This window comes from Gopherus flavomarginatus, chromosome 11 (assembly GCF_025201925.1).
Source record: "Gopherus flavomarginatus isolate rGopFla2 chromosome 11, rGopFla2.mat.asm, whole genome shotgun sequence".
NCBI lineage: Eukaryota > Metazoa > Chordata > Testudines > Testudinidae > Gopherus > Gopherus flavomarginatus.
This window is the reverse complement of record NC_066627.1, coordinates 1,683,903-1,709,444: the sequence shown is the minus strand read 5'-3', so window position 1 is coordinate 1,709,444 and position 25,542 is coordinate 1,683,903. Positions and strand designations below refer to the sequence as shown.

Below are 25,542 nucleotides of genomic sequence, written 5' to 3'. Positions count from 1 at the left end.
TCTTTTCACTGTGTCTCTTGCACAGTAATACACAGCCGTGTCTTCCACTCTCAGGCTGCGGAGTTGCAGATACACGGTGCTGATGGAGTTATCTGTCGAGATGGTGACTCTGTTTTTCAAGGAGTCGTCATATCTAGTAGCATCATCTTCAGGGTCAATTCTTCCAAGCCAAACCAGTCCTTTCCCAGGAGTCTGCCTGATCCAATGCATATAGTAGTCAGCGAGAGTGAAGCCTGAGGTTTTACAGGATATTTTCACAGACTCGCCGGGCTTCTTAATTTCTGCCCCAGATTGGACCAGCTGAACGTCTGATTGGACACCTGTTGGGAAGGCACATTATGAATATTGGAACAGCAGATTTATCCCCATTATCCGAGCATCCTGTGAATTCCCCATGTTCTCAAATTACCTGGATAAGCTGCCATCAAGCAAAGATAAATTAAAATATGCCTCATATTTATTATCCTCTGCCCTGATATTCTGAACTGGAAAAGGAGGTGACAGCTTTGTCGTTTTGATGTGATTATTCTAGAGGGGAAAAGAGGTTGGCTTTTTAAACAGGAAGCTCCCCACAAACTTTGCATAAACACTCATCACCATCAGAAACAGAGGGGAATAAAAGCAGCACAACACTTGGGCCCAGATTCTGACCCATCTGCTCATGTGGGGGAGTCACTCACCCCTCCAGTGGAGCCTCTGAGGACAATGAATTAGGCTTCTATTTTAGGCAGAACCCTGAAAGGATCTGCTCGAACCCAGGGCTAACCCTGGGAGGCGTTGTGCCTCAGCTCAGAGATACGGTTCTGAGTCACACCTCTTCCTTTGCTCCCTTCGCCTTCCCAGGGTGTAATCCAATTCCTCCTAGGCCAGTTATGGATGGATTCTCATTTATTTCAGTGGGTTTGGATCAGGCCTTAACTGCTGGAAATTACCAGCACTAAATAACTCCCTGTCCCTAACATCAGCTACAATGACCTTTGAGCAGGGGAGTGGAGCCAAGACTCTGCCAATCCTCAGTCCTGCTTTTCCACCTCCTCCCAGGGGAAGGAGTAAGCAGCTGATTAGCCCTGCCCCCAGATTGGCACACAGGAGATATATTTTCCATTTCATAGATTCACTATGTCCAAGGCCACGACAGACCACTCTGATTGGCTCATCTCACCTCCTGTGTGACTAGGTAAATGACAACAAATGTCAATTTGACCCCACTCACGGAAACCAACCAAAAACATTTCCCTCAATAAAAACTGAAAGTTGCAGACAGGCAAAGTAAGAAAAACACCACTCAAGAACTCTTGGAGTTTATTTTAAAGATATTTCCTGTGCATACATTGACAATTCGTGTATTAACAGTTATAAAGGTTTACGTTTTTGAATCTCGATGTCTACTGTCATTCACACCTTCTCGTTAGCTGACGACTTATAATTTCTCACAACTGTGAAAATATAAATAGATGAAAATCATAAAAAATACTTAAAATCCAAATTTTTTTCAGCTGAAAGTTTAAATCTATCTCTATATTTTAAAATGCTTAAAAATAAATATTGATATCCACCATCAATATGATCAAAAAGTAAAAATTGAATTCAGCCAGGCCTATGTATTATACGGGCCACAGAATTTCATCCTGCATTGAGCCCAGTGATCTGAGTCTGATTAAAACAGAAGGGCAGGCAATCTTCTCTTGACTTTCACAGGTGTGCTGAGTTTTCCAGAACTCATGTGGTCAGCGGATGGCCAACTCCTAAGAAAGGGAGGGGGGATCCTTTAGGGAATTTTCAGTTTATCTGTTGTGGATTCTGTTTGAGACTCATGACGTGCGTTGATACATAATTTTATATGGGGTAAATCATCCCCTGTCTGCTGCGCTGGGGCAGTCTTTGTCTCCTCCCTTCAGTGTTGCTTGGGCTGTATTTTCTGGGTAGCCTCAGGGGAGGTCTAAGGGCTGATCCTCCAACACACAGAGGAACTATTTCACTAGAGACCAGTACAAAGGGAGATCCCTTCCCCGCCTCCTCGCTGGAGTGGGGCATCCTCCTGCGGTTTGCCCAGGGGAGTCAGTTCTTCCTCTAGCGGGGGCTCAGATTGTCTGTTTCCTCTCTGGGAAGGAGCACGGCCTCTCCTCCTGGAGACTCTTATTTCCCTGCTGCCAGTAGCCTAGAGACAGCTTGTCTCCCGCTTTCTCTCCTCGGGTGAGGGGCTTTAAAAGGTCTCAGGCAGCTTTTAATTGGATTCAAGTGTTCCTAACTGAAGATCTGGACTTTGCAGATGATGTTGCTCTCCTATCACATACCCAACACCATATACAAGAAAAAACAACTCGACTCAAAGCATTCAGCCAGCAACTTGGATTGAAAATCAACCACAATAAGACAGATCTCATGACCTTTAATATTGCTTCCCCATCACCAGTACAGCTAGAGGATCATGTTCTCACCAGTGTAGAAACATTCACATACTTGGGCAGCACCATCAGCCAGGACGATGGAACAAGCCAGGACATCCAGAACAAAATCTGTAAAGCCAGGAACACCTTCAGGAGTTAAATACAGTCTGGAAATCATCAAAATACAACACAAAAACCAAATTCAAGATTTATCAGATCTGTATACTTTCAACCCGACGTTATAGTGCAGAATGCTGGGGAATGAGAAAGTATGACATGTCCAAACTGTCTTCATTCCACATAACCCAGAATAATCCCAAACAAAGATCTATTGACACAGAGCAGCCAAGAGAATCTGAGTGCCATCATTGCCAGGAGGCACTGGAGATGGATCGGCCATGTGCTTTGGATGCAAACTGATTCCATCACCAGAGTAGCAATAAGATGGACACCTGAAAGCAAGAGAAAATGAGGCTGCCCGAAAACAACCCGGTGAAGAGCTTTGGAAGCCATGCCGAAAAACCTGGGGCACAGCTGGGGAACCATTGAAAGACTTGCCAGAAACAGACAGAAGTGGAAGAGTTTCTCACTGCCCTAAACACCAAAGGCGTAATAGGAACATGATGATTATATATATATATATATATATATATATATATATATATGTATATAATCATGTTCCTATTATGTAAACAAATAAACTGCTTACAAACCTCTTTAATGAATAATAATTTTTCTTTCTTTCTTTCTTTCTTTCTTTCTTTCTTTCTTTCTTTCTTTCTTTCTTTTGATAACAGGCAGACTCTGATTGAGCCAGCATGCTAAAAATGAGTGTAGTCACGGCAAAGCAAGAGGCAGGAGGGACTAGCTGCCTCAGATATTTGCCTAGCATTTTGGATAGGTAAGTACTCAGCACGGTTAGTGCATCCCATGACTTGTCTCACACCATGGCTACATTCTATGTTTAGCACAAGAGCTCAATCAGCACTAGCGAGGATACATCCCCTCTGGCTTGGAATGCAGACGTACAGTTCAAAATGGGACATTCATACCTTAAATATTTTCTTTCTTTCTTTCTTTCTTTCTTTCTTTCTTTCTTTCTTTCTTTCTTTCTTTTTGTCGTGTTCAGTAGATTTTTGTAATATTTTCTTCCTGGTGAGATGTTTCTCTTTGTGCAATGATATGTTGGTATGTTTCTCGAGTGCAAGGACATTTCAGGGGAAGTGGTGCATACTACATAATTAGGAACAAGTAACATTTTGAGATACGAAGTCTTGAACACATAAGAAAGTGACTAGAACAGAACAGAATAGAAATGTATACAGCAGATATCCCTACAGCAGATTCCCTGCAATGGAAATCGAGCGGACATGGCCTGGAAGGGCTGCATCATATGTACAGTCTGTGATCCAGCCCTGCCCTCGCGCTGAGAGTTTTTGCGTGGCTATGAATTGGATTCCACTCACTGTGTGTCTAGCTCAGTAATACACAGCCGTGTCTTCTGTTTTCAGGCTGCTGAGTTGCAGATACTCAGTGCTGATGGAATTATTTGTGGTGATGGAGATTCTGTCTTTAAATGACTGAGAATAGCCGGTAGAGCCATCTTCAGGGTCAATTCTTCCTACCCAAAGCAGGCCTTTCCTGGGGGACTGCCTGATCCAGTGCACATACACAGAAGTGAAATGAAGCCTGAGGTTTTACAGGATAGCTTCACAGACTTGCCGGGCTTCTTCATTTCTGCCCCAGACTGGACCAGCTGAACCTCCAACTGGACACCTGTAGGAAAGGTAGATCATAAATATTGACATTCCAGATTTATCCCCATTAACCCAGTTTCCTATAAATTCCCCATGTTTTCAATTTACCAGCATAGGTCACCATCAAACAGAGGTAAATTAAAAAATGCCTCATAATTATCCTCTGTCGTGAAACCAAGTGCTAATATTCTCCACTGCACAAGGAGGTAACAGGGCTGGTTTTTCAATGTGGTTATCACTGAGTGGACAAGAAGTTGGCTTTTTAAACAGGAATCTTCCTGCTGACTTTGCATAAACACCCCAGACCTTCAGAAGCAGGTGGGGATAAAAAGTAGCACGACTGGCCTGGATTCTGTTCAGCTTGCTCATAGGGTGCACTCCCTCATCCCCTCAGCATCACCTTTTAGGGCAAAGGGCAGGATCCCTAATTTAGGCAGAGCTTGAAATGAAGCTTCTACCACAGAGGAATAGCCCCAGAGGTCATTGTGTCTCAGAGATAGGTGTCACAGAGTGTGCGGGAGTCCAGGCCCTGCAACCCTCACTTCCTGTGATTCACCGTGACTCTCAGCCAGCCAGTAACACAGAAGGTTTATTAGATGACAGGAACACAGTCCCCAACTAGAGCTTGTAGGTACAACCAGGACCCCTCAGTCAGGTCCCTCTGAGGGCAAGGATCTTAGACTCCAGACTTGGGGCTCCGTGCCTCTTCCCAGCCAGCCCAAAATCAAAACTAAAACCCTCTCCAGCAGGCTCTCTTCCTTGGGCCAACTTCTTGGGCAAAGGTATTGACTCCCCCCACCCCCCCTACCTGGCTCAGGTTACAGGCTCATGTCCTGTCCCTCACCTAAAGTCATCCCCTGCTTTCCCATCCCCCATGCAGACAGTCCCTACTGCATCACAATAGGCTTCTTGATCAACATTTTTCACATTTATCCTTCCAGGGTTGTGGCATAAAAAAACTGATCGAACTCCCAGCGGGGTCAGTGGAAAGACTCCCTTTGACTTTACTGGGGGGTGGAGTGGGCTTTTTTCTGCTGAAATATTAGAGCAGTAAACATTCCCTCCCCCTGGCCTGAGCTGACTCAAACTGTGTTCAAGGGATATGGAATTAAGATTCATGGACGCAAGGTCTTGGAAGCAGAAATGAAGTCGTAAGTGAGTTCTCACTCCCTCTTACTAAGTGACGTGCCTGGGGGAGGTGTTAAGTTACAATCTAGCACAATAGGACAAGTTATAGGGCAAGATACACTTCTCAGCGTCATGGATTATAGGCTAGAAGTGATCATCTTGTGACTGCCTATATAACACAGGTAGAAGAACCTCACCCAGTAATCTCAGCAGGAAGCCCATAATTTCTTTTTGGTTCAGAGCCGTGTCATTTAGAAAACATTCACTGCTGATTTCAAGGGATGGAAAATTTACCCCAGGCCTTTGTGGGTTGTTCCAATGGTTAAGTACGCTCACTGTTACAACTTTGCACCATGATTCTAATCAGAATTTGTCTAGTTTCACCTGCCACTCACGCCTCTAGTTAGGCCTTTTTCTATTAGATTAAAAACGCTATCGACACCAGAAATAGCTTCCCCTTGTTGGCAGTTGTAGCCCGTGATGAATGCACCTCTTAACCTTCTCCTGGATAAACTAAATCCATGGAACTGCTTGAGTCTCTTAATATAAGGCACGTTTTCCAGACACCAGCTCATTCTCGTGGCTCTTTTCTGAAGCCGTTCCATTTTTCAATGTACTCGTTGAGGCGCAAACACCAGCAAAGGGCACAGTATTGTAGCTGGGGGTCTCAAGAACTTTCACAGTAATGGTGGCAGAATCAGCCAGTTAGAAAATAATAGACAGAGGCATATGTGCCACCCTGATGGGCCAACCATTCCTCACATTGGGAGGTGTCATAAGTATAAAGGGAAGGGAACTGCCCTCCTGTGTACAACACTATAAAATCCCTCATGGCCAGATACACCAAAATCCTTTCACCTGTAAAGGGTTAAGAAGCTCAGGTAACCTGGCTGACATCTGACCCAAAGGACCAATAAGGGGACAAGATACTTTCAAATCTTAGTGGGGGGAAGGCTTTTGTTTGTGCTCTTTGTTTTGGGGGTTGTTTGCTTTTGGGACTAAGAGGGACCAAACATCAATCCAGGCTCTCCGAATCTTTCTGATCCAGTTTCTCATATTTCAAACTTGTAAGTAACAGCCAGGCAAGGTGTGTTTTCTCAACTTGTAAATGTTCCTTTTAGCTGAGAGGATTTTACCTCTGTTTGCTGTAACTTTGAACCTTAGGCTAGAGGGGATTCCTCTGGGCTCTTTGAATCTGATTACCCTGTAAAGTTATTTTCCACCCTGATTTTTCAGAGATGATTTTTACCTTTCTTTAATTAAAAGTCTTTTTTTTAAGAACCTGATTGATTTTTCCTTGTTTTAAGATCCAAGGGAATTGGATCTGGACTCACCAGGAATTGGTGGGGGAAAGGATGGGGGATGGTTAAATTCTCCTTGTGTTAAGATCCAAAGGGTTGGATCTGGACTCACCAGGAATTGGTGGAGGAAAGGAGGGGGGATGGTTAAATTCTCCTTGTGTTAAGATCCAAGGGGTTGGATTTGGACTCACCAGGAATTGGTGGAGGAAAGGAGGGGGGATGGTTAAATTCTCCTTGTGTTAAGATCCAAGGGGTTGGATTTGGACTCACCAGGAATTGGTGGGGGAAAGGAGGGAGGATGGTTAAATTCTCCTTGTGTTAAGATCCAAAGGGTTGGATTTGGACTCACCAGGAATTCGTGGAGGAAAGGAGAGGGGATGGTTAAATTCTCCTTGTGTTAAGATCCAAGGGGTTGGATCGGTGTTCACCAGGAACTCGGTGAAAAAGTCTCTCAAGACTATCCAGAAAAGGGAGCTAGTACTTGAAAGTGGTGGCAGCAAGAGCAGAGCTGAGCTGGTAGTTAAGCTTAGAGGTGTTTATGCTGGTCCTCACATCTGTACCCTAAAGTTCAGAGTGGAGGAGGAACCTTGACAGGTGATATATTGTAACATTCACTTACAGAATCACTGGGATTTATTGGAACAATGTAATTACCAACTCAAGTACACATAGGCAGGACTGAACTTCCTGCTAACACACAACCCCCATCACAAGCTCAAATATGACAATATAACAACATACAAGGCAACAGTTTAACACTAACATTCAGTTACTGTACCACTCATTGGTGTAAGTGCTTTCTTGTGCTGAGCACTACAATATAACTCTTTACCTCAGTGGGAATATTTGCAGTACAAAGTACCACTTAGTAAGTAAAAGAGTGGAGATTCTGACCTTTTAAGCATGAATGTGAGTTTTGATTAAGTGGTATTGAAATATTTGGTTTCTCAGCTAATGCAGTTTTAGGGCTGTTAGGTTTATGATTCATTGCTGTTTTTCTCATATTTTACTACATTTGTGTTTTTAGCTGAGATTTTCAAAACTACCTAATATATTTGAACACTCAACTCCAATTAAAATGAGTGGGAACTGGTCAGCCACATACCCTAGGCTGCTATAAAATTCTTATCTTTGTTGCACTTGGAAGAGAAGAGAGTATTTTATGAATGACAAGACAAACCAATGGGATAGATTATGACCTTTCTTTGTTTCACTTCGGCATCCAGTGTCCATTGACTTGAAGTGGGTATTCCTTGAAAATCCCAGGATTAGTATCACTGTACTGAATTATCAGTTCTATTCCCTTTCACAGCCCCACCCATGGAAGGAGGTATTAACCAATCAGAGTATCAGAACCTGCTCCTAACAGCTCTGCACATTAGGTGTCCTTGACACCTCCCATGAATGTTCTGTTGATTAAAAGTGTGAAATCTGAGGCACTGTGAACATTTAAAAATATTGAAATGAAGATCAATTGTTGAACTGCTCTGACAGCTTTGTTGAAGGATACAGGTTGGAATAAAACACAACCTAAAGGAAGGATCATCCAGTGGTTAGAGCCAGGTGCTAGCCTTGGTCTTGGGAGGTGGAGGTACAATTCTTTGTTCCTTCGCAGACTTCATTGTACTTTGGGCACATCATTTAGCTTCTCTGCCTGTGCAAGGGGGATGACAACACTTCTTTACCTCACAGAAGGACTGAGAGGTTAAATACGTTAAACATTGCTTAGTCAGTGATTTGGGATCTACAGCTGAAAAGTGCTCTTTACGAGTTAGGGATTCTTATTAAAGATTTTCTTCTTAGGAAGGAAGTTTGTGGCAGCCTTTCACATCATATGGATTTGATCTGTTACGTTCTCTCCACATATCTGAATTTCTTCTTGCGCACTTCAATTAAAAAAAAAAGTCTTCAAGTTACTATTGAAATGTTTTGTAGGGTTACATACTCTCCCAAGAGGAGTGGTGGATATCCCCATAACTGGAGATATTTAAAAATGAGGGGACAAAGTCCTGAATGGATCAGTCACTGAAAGGAATCGAATCAAATTGAATCAAATAGAGATTAGCCGAGTGGAATAGAACAGACAGGTATATCTGTGACAATCCTGCACTGACCCCTAATGGGTTTGCTGGAAATGACCTTTTAATTTTGCAGCATAATTAAGGCCTCTGATTCCCTGTTGCTTTCACACTCAGTTTTTGCACGGCGATGTCTGGGCTCCCTCTCACGGTGTGTCTGGCGCAGTAATACACAGCCGTGTCGTCTACTCTCAGGCTGCCGAGTTGCAGGTACATGGTGCTGATGGAGTTATCGGTGGTGATGGTGAATCTGTCCTTAAAGGACTGGGAGTAGATGGTAGCACCATTTGCTGGGTCAATTCTTCCAACCCACACTAGTCCTTTCCCAGGAGCCTGCTGGAGCCAGTTCACGTAATAGCTAGTGAGCGTGAACCCTGAAGTTTTACACAATATCTTGAGAGACTCTCCGAGCTTCCTAATTTCTGCCCCAGACTGGACCAGCTGAACCTGTGATTGGCCACCTGGAAGGAAGGTACAATGACTATTGACACATCTGGACTCATTCCCATCATCCTGGTAACCCTCAGTCACCTTCCCATCCTCTGCATGCTCCCCTTACCTTGGAAAGTGGCTGCCAAGCAAAGATAAATTAAAAAACACCTCATATTTGTTACTCTTTGCAAGAAAACAGCGCACTTGTGTTGTCCATTGTAAAAGCAGGTGATTGTGGTGCTGTTTGGATGTGACCAATCCAGAGAAGAAAAGAGGTTGACTTTTAAAGAAGAAGCTCCCACACTGACTTTGCATAAGCCCTCAACGCATACAGCAGCAGGGGATATAAAGTGTGAAGATACTGAGAGAAGTATTTCCTCCCTGCCTAGCCCAATGGGATTCTTACCTAGCTGGGGCTTTCAGGGGCTACACAAATTGTTTTCAACAGTGAATCTCTTCATCGACTTCAGAGGGCTTTGGGTTAGACCTTAAAGGGTGAACATGAGTTTGCAACAACTTTTGTGTTCAACTGAGATAAGAGTAGGAGTGAAATTCTGCCAGATGTAGAGGGCCAGAACAAGATCAATGTACTTCTGAACATCAGAACATAACATTCTTCTAAACAATGAGAGAATGGTGGACTTAACTGCTTATGAATGACTAATAATTAAAATGCTGATGTTATTGAAGTACTCCCCAAAGGTAATGCTTTGGGAATTCTAGGGCAGTTCAGCCGATGAAGTGGGTATTCACCCACGAAAGCTCATGCTCCAATACTTCTGTTAGGGCTTGGCTACACTGGAGAGTTGCAGCACTGGTGGTTGGTTTACAGCGCTGCAACTCACACACCGTCCACACTTGCAAGGCACATCCAGCGCTGTATCCATCCAGCGCTGTATCTCCCTGGATACAGCGCTGGCTGTACTCTTGCTCTGCCTGGGGTATAACGATTGCAGCGCTGGTGATGCAGCGCTGCTCCGCCAGTGTGGCCACCAAAAGCGCTGTAATTGGCCTCCAGAGGTATCCCAGAATGCCTGTTCAGCCACTCCCAACAGCGCTGCAAATGCTGCAAATGTGGCCACACTGCAGTGCTGGTAGCTGTCAGTGTGGCCACACTGCAGCGCTTTCCCTACACAGTTATACGAAGACAGCTGTAACTCCCAGCGCTGTACAGCTGCAAGTGTAGCCATACCCTTAGTCTATAAGGTGCCACAGGACTTTTTGCTGCTTTTACAGATCCAGACTAACACGGCTCCCCATCTGATACTCTAGGGCAGTGGTTCTCAAAGCGGCGCGGGCCTAGGGATCTGCTGGTCACTGCTTCCTGCAGCCCCCATTGGCCTGGAACGATGAACCACTGCCAGAGGGAGCCGTGATCAGCCAAACCTGCAGATGCTGCCGGTAAACAAATGTCCCAGCCCTATAGCAGATTTCCCTGACAGGCTGCGTGCCAAAGGTTGCCCATCCCTACTCTGGGCGCATTTGAATTAGGTTGATTTAAAAAAAATATAGTTTTCTCTTTGCAATGAAAAGGTATGATTTTTATCAGCACACAGTTCAGGTTAAGCTGTGTTAAACTACCCTTCAATTTTTCAAAATCCAAGAAACTTAAAAAAAAGGCTTCAGGAAATCTGAAAACATGAAAAAATCAGTACATTTTCAAATTGCAAAGTCGTGTTTCAAAGTTTGACAAAACATTAGTATTTTTTTTCCAGCTATCTCTGGTAGTTCCTCATTGATTTGTGTGAATTTAATAATTAATTACAGAGTTTACAAATCATAATTTTAATTTAGTTACATGTTAATAGTAACATAAGTGCAGTCACTATATTATACAAGGTTAGACTTTACAGATTGGTTTGCATAGCATAATTAGTACTGTTAGTTTGAGATTTTGACCCCCACTCCAACCCCCAAAGTAGATTTGACAAGAAATCACCAGACTTTAAATTCTCAGGCTGAGTGTCAGTCAGGTAAAACCTAAAGCCAAAAACGTCTGAGAACACGTGTATGTGTGAGTGACTGGGTGGCTGTGGTTCTCTCAGTTCGTTCATTGGAACGATTTATGTGCACCAAGCCCTCCTACGCACAAGTGTTTGCATGGTTGGGAACTGCATTCTCTGATTTCTGTAGTTGGTTGTCTTGTTTTGTCTAAGTAATTACGTAAATGCATTTTGGGGAGTTTTGACTAATATGAAATGTTATTCCCAAAGAATGGGATTTTTCAGTGACCTTAAGGGAGATAAATAGGGTCAGATTTCTAAAGCTAAGGTCCTAAAATGCAGCTCGGCACCTACTGGGATTTTTAAAAGTGCTTAGCTGCTGAACCCTCCTAGATTTAAATGATGTTAGGTGCCAGAATCGCAAAAATTGGCTCTGAAGTCCATCTTTTAGGCATGACTGGCATTCACGAAACACTTTCCCAGCTGCTGCCTAGCCCTGTAGGTGCCTAAATCCCCTACATAGATTACTTTCTGTGCATACAATCGGTTAGGCACCTAAGGCTGGTCAACACTGCAATAAAAAGCCAGGTCAATGACTCAGGCTTCTGGGGCTAAAAATAGCTGTTGTAGAGGTTCTGGCAGGGGTTGGACCCCAGGCTCTGAGAACCTCCCTTCTTGGGGCCTTTCAGAGCCCTGGCTCCAGGACAAGCTTGAACATCTCCTTGCCTATTTCAGCCTGCAAGTCTGAGTCGGTTGACCGAGACTCTGAGACTCCGTGATCTGTATCTTTTTATTGCAGTGTAGACATATCCTAAAGTTCCACTGGTGGACAGCAAAAAAATCTGCAGCGGTCCCGAGAAAGCTAGGCTCCTCAATGCCCTCATTTACACTGAAGGACTGGAGGAATTCTCCAGCTAGGCACCCCATCACCTATCTCACCCATGGCCCGCCGATCCAGTGGGGAGCCCCCAAGCATACTTAGCCCCTAGAGAAGGCAGCGTTTTTTGGCTGAAGAATGGTGACTTTTAAGTCTGTTATTGAGTGTCAGCCACACCATCAAGGGCTCATTCACCTGCACATCTACTAGTGTGATAGATGCCATCATGTGCCCATCTGCCATGTACATTGGCCAAACTGGACAGTCTCGACGCAAAAGAAGAATGGACACAAATCAGACATCAAGAATTGTAACATTCAAAAACCAGTAGGAGAGCACTTCAATCTCCATGAACACTCAATAACAGACTTAAAAGTGGCCATTCATCAACAAAAAAACCTTCAAAAACAGACTTCAATGAGAAACTGCAGAACTGGAATTAATCTGCAAAGTTGACACCATCAAATTAGGCCTGAATAAAGACTGGGAGTGGCTGGGTCACTACAGAAAATAATTTTCCCTTTTTTGATATTCACCCCTTCTCCTCAACTGTTGGGAATGGGCCACACCCACCCTAACTGAACTGGCCTCATTAGTACCAACTCCCTGCTCGGTAAGACAACTCCCATCTTTTCATGTGCTTTGTACCTGCTTACTGTTTGGGGGGTTTGGTTTTTCACTCCATGCATCTGATGTAGTGGGTTATAGCCCATGGAAGCTTGTGCCCAAATAACTTTGTTATTGTAAATAACTCTAAGTTGCCGCAAGGACGCCTTTTTGTTTACATTGTATGTGTGTTAACTATATGATTTTGTATCTAGATTGTGAAGCTATCATATTGGTGAAAATATGCTCACTCAGGCTGGGAGGTAGTGTGACATCCCCCAGGGGACAAGCTGGACTTTAGAACAGTGGTGTCCCCCTTAAATATCCAGACCGTGGCCTCATGCCTTTCCCAGCTCTCAAGTAATCTTGTTCCAGTAAAGACTTTGAACTGGAGGGATTGGTCACAAGCTGGCAAGGGAATCCAGCCGGTGTACCCAGAACTGTGAACTGCCTACAACAGCCAAAGCGGTGAGCAAAGTTGTTTTATTCAAAGTTTACTTAGCTTGGTAAAGGTTTAGGACTAAGATTGCATGTTTATCTTTTATTCTTTTAACTGATGACAAATTTTAAGTGATACAGGCAGAAAAGGTCAGAACTGGTTAAAAAACCCAACAAGTTTATTAAGTGATTATATCTGACCCAGTTTTGTTGACGTGTTTGGGGAATCTCTGCTCAGGTTAACGAGGCTGGTGCAGATTGGTTTTCTTTGATAGAATGACAGACGTCTGAGTGTGCACTTTCCAAGGTGGGATGAGCAGCGTAAGGCAGGTTTCTGAGGTGCGAGGCTGGGACTGAGGGCTATGCAGGTGTTGCATGAGAAGCTGGGAGAGCATTCATGGAACTTTAGATGTGCCTTTACATGCTAATGGCTCTGTGAGGCAGAGCCCGGAAAGGCTGCTTTTCCGTAGCAAAGCAGAGTGAGAGACACCCTGGACTGGAGCATTAAGAGGACACCGCTGTTCAAAAGTCCAGCTTGCACCCTAGGCGACGTCACAGTCAGGCACCTAATGCTCAGCCTAGAGAGGAATCTGCTGTGTTTTAACACTTACTACCCTGTACAATTATCTTCCATCCCAATTTTACAGAGGTGCTTCTTTTACTTTTTCTTTATAATAAAGTTCTGCTTTTAAAAACCCAAGGGTCTGGTCTGTGCTCACCTTGGTTACCTATTCGGTTGGTAGATTATTCTCAAGCCTCCCCAGGAAAGGGGGTGAAGGAGCTTGGGGGGATTTGGGGAAATAGGAACTCCAAGTGATTCTTTTCCTGAATCTTTCTCTAACTCACTTAGTGGTGTCAGCAATACCATCCAAGGACAAGGAAGAATTTGTGCCTTGGGGAAGTTTTTAACCTAAGCTGATAGAGATAAGCTCAGGGGGTCTTTCATGCGGGTCCCCACATCTGTACCTCAGAGTTCAGAATGGAAAGGGACCCTGACAGGCCTCAATGTCATTAAACATTTCTTCTGCAGCATAAGATCCATTTTGAAACTGGCTTGTACAAACCCACATGCCTCATTGAATGGGTGAGCTCCCTGTACTCTTCCACTGTGGTACTTAGCTCTTTGTTCCTAGCAACAGTGGTGTCCATCTTCTCCAGCTGCTCCATTTTCACGTACATATTATCCCAAAAGAGCCACTCGTCGGGGTTGTGCAAAGCAGCAGCAGTGCTCACCCCTTGGCTAACCCCGCTCACATGCCACCTTGGGAATGAGAACGTAAGAGATGTTTTCAAAGACATGCTCAGACGGGAAGGCTGGTTCTCTTCAAAAGAGTCTGAGAAACTTGACATTGTGATTTGTAATTTGCAAAGATCAAGGAATGAAATGGAGGTCAAAGACGGAGTCATGGGGATAATATTCAGATGTATCAAAATGACTTAGGATCCTAAATTCCATTTTTACAATTGATTTAGGGCCAGATTTTTAAAGAAATGTGGCATCTAAAGATGCATATACATACCTAGCGGGACTTTCAAAAGGATTTCAATCTGAAAATCCCATGAAGTGCCTATCTGCACCTTTATGCACACAAATACTGGGAAAAAAATCTGTCCCTTTAGACAATTAGTTGCCTGAATTTAACTGGGAAAAAAAAGAATTTAAGGTTTCAAATGCCCAAGTCATGTTTGAAAATGGGATTTAAGCACTCACTTGCCTTTACAAATCTGGCCCTAAGTCCCATTAGGAGTTGAAATCCATGGGAGTTAACAGCAGATTTTAAAGGTATTTAAAGGTATTTAGCCAGCTAAAGATCTCAAGTGACTTAGATGCTTTTCAACTTTCACATGGGTCCCATTTTCAAAAGCATCTGAGGGCACCTCAGTCCCATTGACTCAGTGTGACCCTGGGAGAGGGGTTCAAATGCTCTCTGCTGTAAGAATAGGAACATTATCACCCAGGCACTGTATGAATAACGCTGGGATTTAGTCGTCGCAGTCATGGATTCCGTGGCTTTACCAGACGTAAGTGACTTCTAGGGTTTCAGGAGGCAGAGGTGGGAGTGTGCAACCTGCTCCTGGGGCTGGCTGGAGCCAAGACCCTGCAGCCCCAGCCCTGTCGCTGCATTAGGGGCCATGCGCCCTGACAGGGCTTCCCAGGGCCATACTCCCTCTCTCCCATGGCTGCAGCGGGTGCTTGGCAGGGGCTGTAGCTGGGGCCATGCACTCCAGTCCTGCAGCCAAGGCCAGCTCTGGAGCCTGGACTGTGCCCCCCATGGCTGCACCTCCGCTGGGGTCATTGGAGCCGGGTCTGTGCCCCTGTGGCTGGACCACCACTGGGGTCCCTGGAGCAGGGGCTGTGTCCCCCATGGCTGCACCTCTGCTGGGGTCCCTGGAGCCGGGGCTGTGCCCCCTGTGACTGCACTTCCGCTGGGGTCCCTGGAGCCGGGGCTGTGCCCCAAATGGCTGCAACCCGCTGGAGTCTCTGGATCAGGGGCTGTGGCCCCCGTGGCTGCCCCCTCCCGCTGGGTCCCTGGAGCAGGGGCTGTGCCCCCCAAGGCTGCCCCCCTGCTGGGGTCCCTGGAGCCGGCACTTGGGCCCACCATGGTTGCACCCCCGACGGGGTCCCTGGAGCCGGGGTTTGTGCCCCCCATGGCTGCATACCCGCTGGGGTCCCTGGAGCCGGGGCTTGTGCCCCCCGTGGCTGCACCCCCGCCGGGGTCCCTGAAGCCGGGGTTGGTGCCCCCCGTGGCTGCATACCCGCTGGGGTCACTGGAGCAGGGGTTGTGCCCCTCTGCCATGGCAGGGAAACATGGGACTCCATTCCTCCCCCCCCCACCTATCCCTACTACCCCGTTATCTTTTAGTAAAGTCAAGGACACGTCACAGGCTCCATGAACTTTTGTTTATTGCCTGTGACCTGTCCATGACTTTATTAAAAGTTACCATGACAAAAATCTTAATATTTTATAATCTCTCTCATATGGTAGGTTAGTTGAGAAGGCAGCAGGCAGTGAGGAAACCACAGACTCTCAGCTGGAATTTCAAATGAAAGAGAAACGCCATGTGGTTTTCACAGCTGACCACAGCTGCAGGGGGAACGAAGAGCTGCCAGATCTCTGTCCTTCGCAATTCTGCTACCGTCATTTGCTCAGTAGTGGGTGTAGCAGCTTCTATCTCATTCCCCTACCTGCGTTATCAACTCCCGGTCAGGGCACCACATGATCTCACTTCCTGACCATTAGCTGCTTCCACCCGTCACTATGCAATAGACTTCTCTGTCTCGTTCCCCAAGTTCTTCTGCCCTCTGGACACCACTGCACCAAAGGAATTTGTGTTCACTCTTGGCCAGTGCAAATTGGTGGCATATTAGGATTAGAATCCAGATCACCTCCCTCCCTGTCCAGCATTGTCACCAATATCAGATAGATATACTGTAGCTCAAAAGATACACCGTGGCTCAAACACAAATGGGCCTTTCTGCCATTCAAATCCACAGGCCATTAATATTGACGCTTCCGTAACACCTTACAGGTGGGAACCGGCAGGGTTCCAGTGTGGCAGGTGCTGCCCATACACACCACAGGAGACAGGCCTTGTACTCAAGAGGTTTCAGTCTACACAGATAAGCCTGACAAAGGAATCAGAGACAGGAGAAGTCAATGGCTTGACTTCACATTGTAGATCAATGTCACAGCCAAGAACAGAACCAAACTTTCCTGATTCCCCCTGCAGTGGAGTACCCAGCAGACTGTGCTGCTTTCCGATCCCGATTTGATTTGAAGACCAGACATTAAAATTGCAGAGACCAAAGCCCTAAAACTCTCAGGGTAAAATTCAACCCTTTGGAGAGGCAGGAGAACACGGCTTGTTCCCCAGGGAACCCGTACTCTGAGCACTGACGTGGGACTCCACTGACGCATAGGGCCTGTTACTGTCCTTATGGCCCAGAGTGCAGTTCATGGAAGACAGAGATGGGGAAGTGAGATGAGGCCAGTTCCAGGGAGATGCTGTAGGAGAGGAAGCCAGGCAGCGATCACTGTGCATTTGTGGCACAGTAGTAAGTAGCCATGTCTGCAGCTGTGAGACTGTTTATCTTTAGTTTGCCAGTGGAGCCGCTGGTGGATGGCATGACCTGTCCTTTGAATTCATCAGCGATGTAGGTGGCGAAACCTGTTCTGAAGGCTGCTAGCCAGATCAGACCTTTCCCAGGGGCTTGTCGGATCCAGCTCAAATGGTGGTCATTGATGTTATACCCAGAGACGACACAGTTCAGGGTAAGGGAACTGCCTGGCTCTGCCTGGGCAGAACTCAGCTGGGTTAGAGTGATCGCGGCCCTGCAGCCTGTAAAAGAAACAGAGCAGAGATATCGTTACATCGCACCAGAGCAGGGGTCCCTGTAATCTCCAAAATACATGCAGAGGAAGGGGCAATACCCCCTCCCATGGGCAGTTACAAAATGACCTTTCCAGACAAAACTGATTTTTCCCCTTCACCCCAGAGTCACAGATTTGGTTAAGTATCAGAGCCTTGATCCAGTGCTGTCATTAGCTCCTTAGAGGCATGAAAGAACCCAACACCTTACAAGAGTCTGCATTTCCCTGCCCACCTGACAGGCTGCACCATGAGATAAGGCAAAGACAATGTAACAACAGAAGCATGACTGCCCACAACCTTTGCTTCAGCACAATGGCGTTATGTGAAATATTCCCTGTGACGCTTTCACCCTAAGTTCTTATATCCTCCGAGGAAGGCAGGCGATTTTGCATGTCAGAAGCTTTGCATCATCCTTCTGTCTTTCCCCACCTACTCTCCACCCACCCATTGGCTAGTGGAGTGGGACTCAGGAGATCTGTGGTCAGGCTGAAGTTAGCTACTGAACTCCCTTTGGAAGCCATGTGCCTAACTGCCTTAGGCCCCCTTGAATAGCTCAGCTTCTATTACCAGTGCTGCCACATGCTCACCGTGTGATGGGCCCAGAGGAACTGCTGCAGCGGATCCCTCCTGTCCATCTAGCTCAGCTCTTCAACAGGAGCCAATACCAAGTGCTTGAAAAGAAGGTGCAAGATTGACTCTAGCAGCAACCTATGGGATGCCTTAGCCATAGGGGAATTTTCTTCCCAACCACATTTAGTTAACGGTTGATGTGCTTGCTCAAAACAACAGAGACCTTGGGCCATCCACTCTTGCTTTAACTCCATTCCCCATCAAATAACAATGGTTTCCTACCATACATGGCTGTCCTTGGGATAAATACATTATTGTTCATGAGGGGCTCAAATACTGCCAAGGTGGGAGCCATGGAAGATCCTAAACTGAAGGTTATTTTTTTTGTTGGTCCAACCATGTTTGAAAGCGTTGGCTAGAAATGCAAATGTTTTTCTGTCACACGTCTAAATGGTGAGGACTTCTGAACACGTACGGAGTAGGAACTAATTCTCTGAATTCCAACAGTGGAATCAGCAAGGCAGAGCCCTCCTCCCACACTTCAGCGTAAAGCAGAAATGATTTCACAGTAGTCAAAGGGCCTGATTTTCTTCATCACTCTGCTGTAAAGCAGAAGGATGTTCACTGTACTCAATAAGACAGGATCTCATCTCACTCACCACGGTGTTAGTCAGGACTAACTTCGCTGGGGTCATGGGGCTGATTCTCCTTTCACATTCTCCTGTGTAAATTAGAGAGATTCCAGTCTACAGCCACTGTTACATCACCTAAGAATCTGCCTCTTTCCAGTTTCCTCTTTCTAGCAAAGCAACTGGGCTAGATTTTTAAGTCTTTAGGAACATGATGGTGTGAAGTAGGTGCCTCCTGGGATTTTCAAAATAGCGTAATCAGGTTTAGCACCCAATTCCTATTGACAATAATGGGAGTTAGGCACTTAACTTATTTTTTTGACATCTAAATATCTTTGAAAATAGGACCAGTTTTCTTGAAAGTCAGTCGTAAGTAGGGTGAAAACCCCTCAGGCCCAGCAAGACACTTCAAAGCTGTTAATTGCATGACAGTTTTATTCTGTTAGGATCTTTCATGCAAACTCTCATCCCTTAAAACTGTACATCATACTGCAACAGGACACTAGCTCTCCAAATCTTTTTCTGTCTGGTGCTGTTAGTTAAGAAGGCAGGAGACAGTGAGGAAACCACAGACTTTCATCTGGAATTTAAAATGAAAGAGAAACTCCGTGTGGTTTTCACAGCTGACCACAGCTGCAGCTGGAATGAAGAGCTGCCAGATCTCCGGCCTTCAAACACTCTGTTACTGTCACTTGCTCAGTAGCTGGTATAGCAGCTTTTATCCCATTCCCCTACCTGCATTATCAACTCCCGGTCATTGCACAGGGCACTGCATGCTTTCACTTCCTGACCATTCACTGCTTCCACCTGTCACTACGCAATAGACTTCTCTGTCTCATTCCTGTTCTGCTGCCCTCTGGAGACCACTGCACTAAAGGAATTTGTGTTTCTTCTTGACCATTGCAAATTGGTGGCAGATTAGAATTGAGATCACCTCCCTCCCTGGCCAGCATTGTCACCGATAGCAGCTAGATATACTTAGCTCAAATGATACGCTGTGGTTCAAAGAAAAATCATGGGTTTGTTAAAGAAATGACTGGGGTTGGATTCTTTGCTGTGTGTCAAGCAGAGGGGCACAATGTTCTCTGAATGGTATTTCTGTCCTCAAAAATCTGTGACTCTGTCCTCCATTCTTCTTAAAACTCGAGTGCTTCAGTTCAACAATTCTATTGCATACAGGACCCACTAGGTGGGACGGTCTCACATAATGGACCTTTCTGCCATTCAAATTCATGGGTCGTTATTATCAGCATTTTAGTAACACCTGAAGGATCCCAACCAAGATCAGGGTTCCAGTGTGTCAGGCGCTGCCCTTTCACACGGCGGGAGACAGGCCTTGCACTCAAGAGGTTTCAGTCTAAACCAACAAGCCCAACAAAGGAATCAGAGACAGGGGAAATCGCTTGATTTACTTCACAATGTGGCAAAGCCTGGAGCAAAACCAAAATTTTCTGATTCTCCCTGCAGTGGCCTGACCAGCAGACCATGCTGCTTCTGGATCACAATCTGATTTGAAGAACTTAAGTTAAAATTGCAGAGACCAAAGCCCTAAATCTCTCAGGGTAAAATTCTACCTTTGGAGAGGCAGCAGAGCAAGGCCTATTCCCCAAGGAACCTGTACTCTAAGCACTGATGTGGGACTCCACTGACCTTGTGCCCCAGGATAAAGTTTGTGCAGGACAGAGATGGCCGGCGAGCTCCATGAGGGATATGGTAGGAGAGGAAGCCAGGCAGCCATTACTGTGTAGTTCTGTCACAGTTCTAAGTAGCCATGTCTGCAGTGGAGAGTCTGTCTATTTTTAGCCTGGCAATGGCACTGCTGGTGGATGGGGTGACCCGTCCTTTGAATTCATCCATGGTGTAGGTGGTGTAACCTGTTCTGAAGGCTGCTAGCCAGACTGGACCTTTCCCAGGGCCTTGTGAGATCCAGCTCAAATAGTGGTCATTGATATTATACCCAGAGACGACACAGTCCAGGTGTGACAAACTGGGAATGTTCTTAATGTTTTCTCTGAATACTGTGTTGGTGCCTCGGTGTCCCCATGGCAGTTCTTAAGTATCTGGCAGAGCAAAGGGCCAGTGCACCTAAATGCCTGACCCTCTGTCTCCTAGCAACTGATGGCCTGGGCCCCTCCTCTGCAAAGGTGCCAGCTGAAGGTGTTGGAGACAAAGGGATCAGGTGACCTCCTGGCCCGGGAAAGGAGCTGAGGAGAGAGGAGGGGCTGGGAGGGGTTGTTAGTCTGAAGCTGGCTGGGGTCGAGGAGTGAAGGGCAGATGTGAGGGATCTGGCTCACTGCCCCCCAGAATGGACCCAGCTGAGGGGTCCGGTTCACTGTATCTACAAGCTCTGTTTTAGATCCTGTTCCTGTCATCGAATAAACCTCTGTTTTACTGGCTGGCTGAGTCACGTCTGACTGCAAAGTGGGGGTGCAGGACCCTGTAGCTTCCCCAGGACCCCGCCTGCGTGGGCTCGCTGTGGGAAGCGCAAGGAGGGGCAGAGGATGCTGAATGCTCCAAGGAGAGACCCAGGAGGTGAAGACATGTGAGCTTCTTGCCCTGAACAAGTCTGCTCCAAGGCAGAGGAGGCTCCCCAAAGTCCTGACTGGCTTGGTGGGGAGCAATTCCAGAGCATCGCCTGGTGACTCCATGACACCAGGGTAAGGGAACTTCCTGGCTCTGCCTGGGCAGAACTTGGTTGGGTTAAAGTGACTGCGGCCCTGCAGCCTGTAAAAGAAACAGAGCAGAGATATTGCTATATCACACCCTACCAGGGAATTCACCTTATTTGTAATAGACTTTTCAAAGGACACTGCAAGATGCTGCCACTTTGCAATGAGCAATTGCAAAATAATCAGCCTATATGAGAAGCTTTTCCTAACCCTCCTCGTTGAGAGATTGGTTTGGTGCTTACACCAATGTCTCAATGATGTCATCAGTTCCTGGTATATAACACAGAACCTCAACACCTTACATGAGGCTGTATCTTGCTGGTCACCTAAGAAGATGCATCACAAGATAATGCAAAGACAAAGTAACAACAGCATGCCTGCTGATGACCTTGGCTTTAGCATAATGGGTTGGTGCCAATGATTTTCTCCAAAGCTACAAGCCAATTATCACCCCAAGTTCTTATATGCTCCAAGGCAGGCAAATGATTTTGCATTTCAGAAATTTTCCTTCTCCCATCTGTCTTTCCTCTCTGCCCTCCACTCACCCTTTTGTTTGTGGTTAGAGCAGTGGAGTGGGACACTGGTAATCTGTCTTCAGGCCGGGATTTTTCAAAGCTGCTTAAAGAACTGCAGTCCCCAATGCCCTTTGAAATTCAGTGGGAATTGGGTGTCTCACTCCCATAGGCTCCTTTGAAGACCTCTATTACTAGCGCCCCCAATTATTCAGGGTGTGACTGGAACAGAGGGAGGGCTCTAATGAATCAGACCTGGACATCCAACCAACACTGACCAATGCAAAATTCTTGAAGGAAAGTGCACGACAGACCTTACTTGTCAATTATAGAATAACTTATCTACAGGGGAATTTTCCTCTAAACCCTGGTGAATAAGAGGGTGGTTTCTTCATACGGAACAGCAGAGACCATGCAATTCATTCATTCTTAATTTAACTCTCTATTCCAGCCACAAACCACAGCCAGCATTGGCTTCCTACCACTCATGGTTGCTGTGCCTATAAATTCATTAATTGCTCGTGAAGTGCTCAGACAATACTGTGATGGAAGCCATGGGAGATTCTAAACATAAGGTTCACTTTGCACTTAGTTTACAAATTAACAAATTAATTAACAAAAAAGTTTCACCATAAAAGTGTTGTAAATGATGAGGATTTCATATACACTGAGTAGTGATTTAACTCCATTGAGACTATTCGAAGTGTAGCAGGTCCAATTCTCCTCATTCATTCATAAGAACGGCCAGACTGGGTCAGACCAAAGGTCCAGCTAGCCCAGTATTTGGTCTTGCGACAGTGGCCAATACCAGGTGCCCCAAAGGGAATGAACAGAACAGGGAATCATCAAGTGATCCATCCCGTCACGCATTCCCAGCTTCTGGCAAACAGAGGCTAGGTGTGAGTTAGGAGTAAGTCCCCTGGTGTAATTGGGCTTCTCTTCTCATCCTGTTGCAAATCAGGAGTAAGATCCAGATTTTCAGAAGGTATATAGATGACTAGTGGGATTTTCAGAAGCATCTGAGGAACTAAAACTCGATCACTTCATTGAGCATTAGGCAGCCTGGCACTTCCAAATGCTTTCAGAATTGCCTGAATCCCTTTAGAAATAGAGCCGCAAATGCTTTGGAATCAAGATGAGTTATTCTTTTCTCATTCACCTCAGTGTAAAGCAGGAGTAACTCCACTGGGGGTCAATGAGACTGAGTCTCCATGGAAACTCCATTGACTCGTCAGGGCTAATTCTCCAGTCACACATTCTTGTGTAAATCTGGAGTAGTTCTTCTGGGATCACTTAGGCTGATTCTCCTCTCCTTCATCCAGGTGTAAATCAGGAGGAGTGCTAGAATAAAGCAATGTAGGTGTGAGAAACATTAGCTCCAATGGACCTACTCATGGAGTAAAGCATGACTCTGACACGAGTAACAGGAACAAAATCTCCGTTGCATTGTCTTAATTTGAAATATTACAGTAGTTCCAGGGAAGCCTATGTCTTTGCGTCAGTTTACCATCTGACCCTTTAACTTTAAATCCTCTTATTACAATAATTTCTCTTTAACCAAACTCGATATAGCATGAAGTCTCACGCTTAGCCAAAACTATGCAATGCACTAAAGTGTTATTTCGTAAGGCCTTTTATTCATCCTTCCAAAATGGTACAGTAAAAAACAGAATAATATTTGTGAATATCTTTTCTCCTTCTGGACGGTGCTGGTTACGAAGATGGCAGTCAATGGGAGAAGTTCAGAACTTCAGCTGTGATATGGAATGAAATGGAAAGGCCACATGGTTTGCAGCGATGACAGCCCCTGAAATCCCAGAGATCCATCCTGGAGAACTTCTCTGCCACTGCGTGCGCATTGATAACGATAGAGGAATGACGTAGAAATAGCTATCTGTGCCCACAAATAATTCAACAGGACAGCCAGATGGGTGAAGTTCTTTGGCCTGTGCTCAATTGAAGGTCAGACTACATGGTCCCTGCTGGCCTTAAAATCCATTAATCCCTCTTCCACGCTCTCTAACATCAGCGCAGTCGCTCAGCCACAAGCTCTGGTGCTGGCGCAGGAATAGCTGTGCTGCGTTCTCTGGCTTGTGTTAAGCAGGTGATTAGAGCAGATGATTCTAATGGTCCTCTCTGGCCTTAAAATACATGAATCTACTAATTACTATTGTTCCTTGTGGCAAAACTGACATGGCCCAATAGTGCAGCAAGCAACAGGTCTGGCTCTGACGAGCTTATCATATAAAACCGACAAGAGACCCCGAGCGTGGGAAAGGAAAGGGGCAGGTAGGTAGCCGTGAATTACCTCAGGCCACACCACAGAGCAATGGGTCAGAACTCAGCAAGCCGGACTCCTAGCCCAGAGCTCTAGCCAATAGATCATGGTGCCGCCTCAGGCAGTCTGTTATGGGAAGGACACAAGATTAATTGTTGAGGGTGAAGTTGACCCTGTGCAGGGGGCTCACCCCATGGCCTATTTAACCCCAGGGTCTCATTTTGAGGGCTACATTGGGACTCTTGCAATGTGCAGGCTGTGGCAGAGGGCTGCATTTCATGCAGAGAGATGTGGTCAGTGAGACGAACCCCTTGCCCCAGAGGTTACTGTAGGAGAGGAAGCTGGGAAGCGAGCACTGTGTTTCTCGTGCACAGTAGTAGGTAGCCGTGTCTGCAGCTGTCAGTCTGTCTATCTTTAGCCTGGCAGTGGAGCCGCTGGTGGAGGGGGTGACCCGTGCTTTGAATTCGTTAGCAGTGATGGTGGTGAAACCTGTTCTGAAAGCTGTGACCCAGACCAGACCTTTCCCAGGGGCCTGACGGACCCAGTGGTGATGATGGTCATTGATGTTATACCCAGACACGACACAGTCCAGGGTAATGGAACTCCCTGGCTCTGCACGAGCAGAACGTGGCTGGGTTAAAGAGACAGCTGCAACAGAGCCTGTAAAAGAAACACAGAGGAATTATCCTATCCCATCACAGCAGTGAGCCAGCTAATCTCCGACAGACCCTTCAGAGGAAGGTGCAAGACACCCTGGAAGTGGCTGTTACAAAATAAAACTGCCAGAGATCGGCATAAGCACAAAAGCATCAACCCCCTGATGTCATTAACCCCTTGGAGACCTGAAAACTCCCACCTTACAAGACGCTGCACCTCGCTGCTCACCTGACAAGATGCACAAGGCCATAACGCAAAGACAACGTAGCCACAGCATGACTGCTGCTGACCTTTGCTTTAGCACAACAGGTTGGTGTCAAATAGTCCCGCTGACAAACAAGGCAGGTATCACCACATGTTCTTATATCCCACAAGGCAGGCAAATGATTTTGCATTTCAGAAATTTCCCTTCTCCCATCTGTCTTTCCGCACCTCTTTCTCTCCCCACCCTGTTTCATGTGGTTAAAGCACAGGACATGGCCTTTGCAGATTTGATTTCACACAGGAACTTTTAAAAGTGCCTAACGAAAGATGCTCAAACCACATTAAAATTCAATCACAGCTGGGTATCTAAAATCCACTTATACTACTTTGAAACCTTCAGCCCTTACATAAGAACATAAGAACAGTCACACTGGGTCAGACCAAAGGTCCATCTAACCCAGTATCCTGTCTACTGACAGTGGCCAATGCCAGGTGCCCAAAAGGAATGAACAGAACAGGGAATCATCAAGTGATCTGTCCCCTGTCACCCATTCCCAGCTTCTGGCAAACAGAGGCCAGGGACACCATCCCTACCCATCCTGGCTAATAGCCATTGATGGACCTATCCTCCATGAACTTATCTAGCTCTTTTTTGAACCCTGTAATACTCCTGTCCTCCACAATATCATCAGGCAAAGCGTT

General features: G+C 45.9%; 1 gene segment (V, D, J or C); it reads right to left on the bottom strand.

Annotated features, from left to right (window-relative positions):
* Nucleotides 1-8,732: 8,732 nt before the first annotated feature.
* LOC127031676 (immunoglobulin heavy variable 1-69-2-like) lies at nucleotides 8,733-14,114 on the bottom strand. The segment is given in 2 exon segments: nucleotides 8,733-9,025; nucleotides 14,012-14,114. Coding segments are annotated over 2 exon segments (396 nt in total).
* Nucleotides 14,115-25,542: the final 11,428 nt, after the last annotated feature.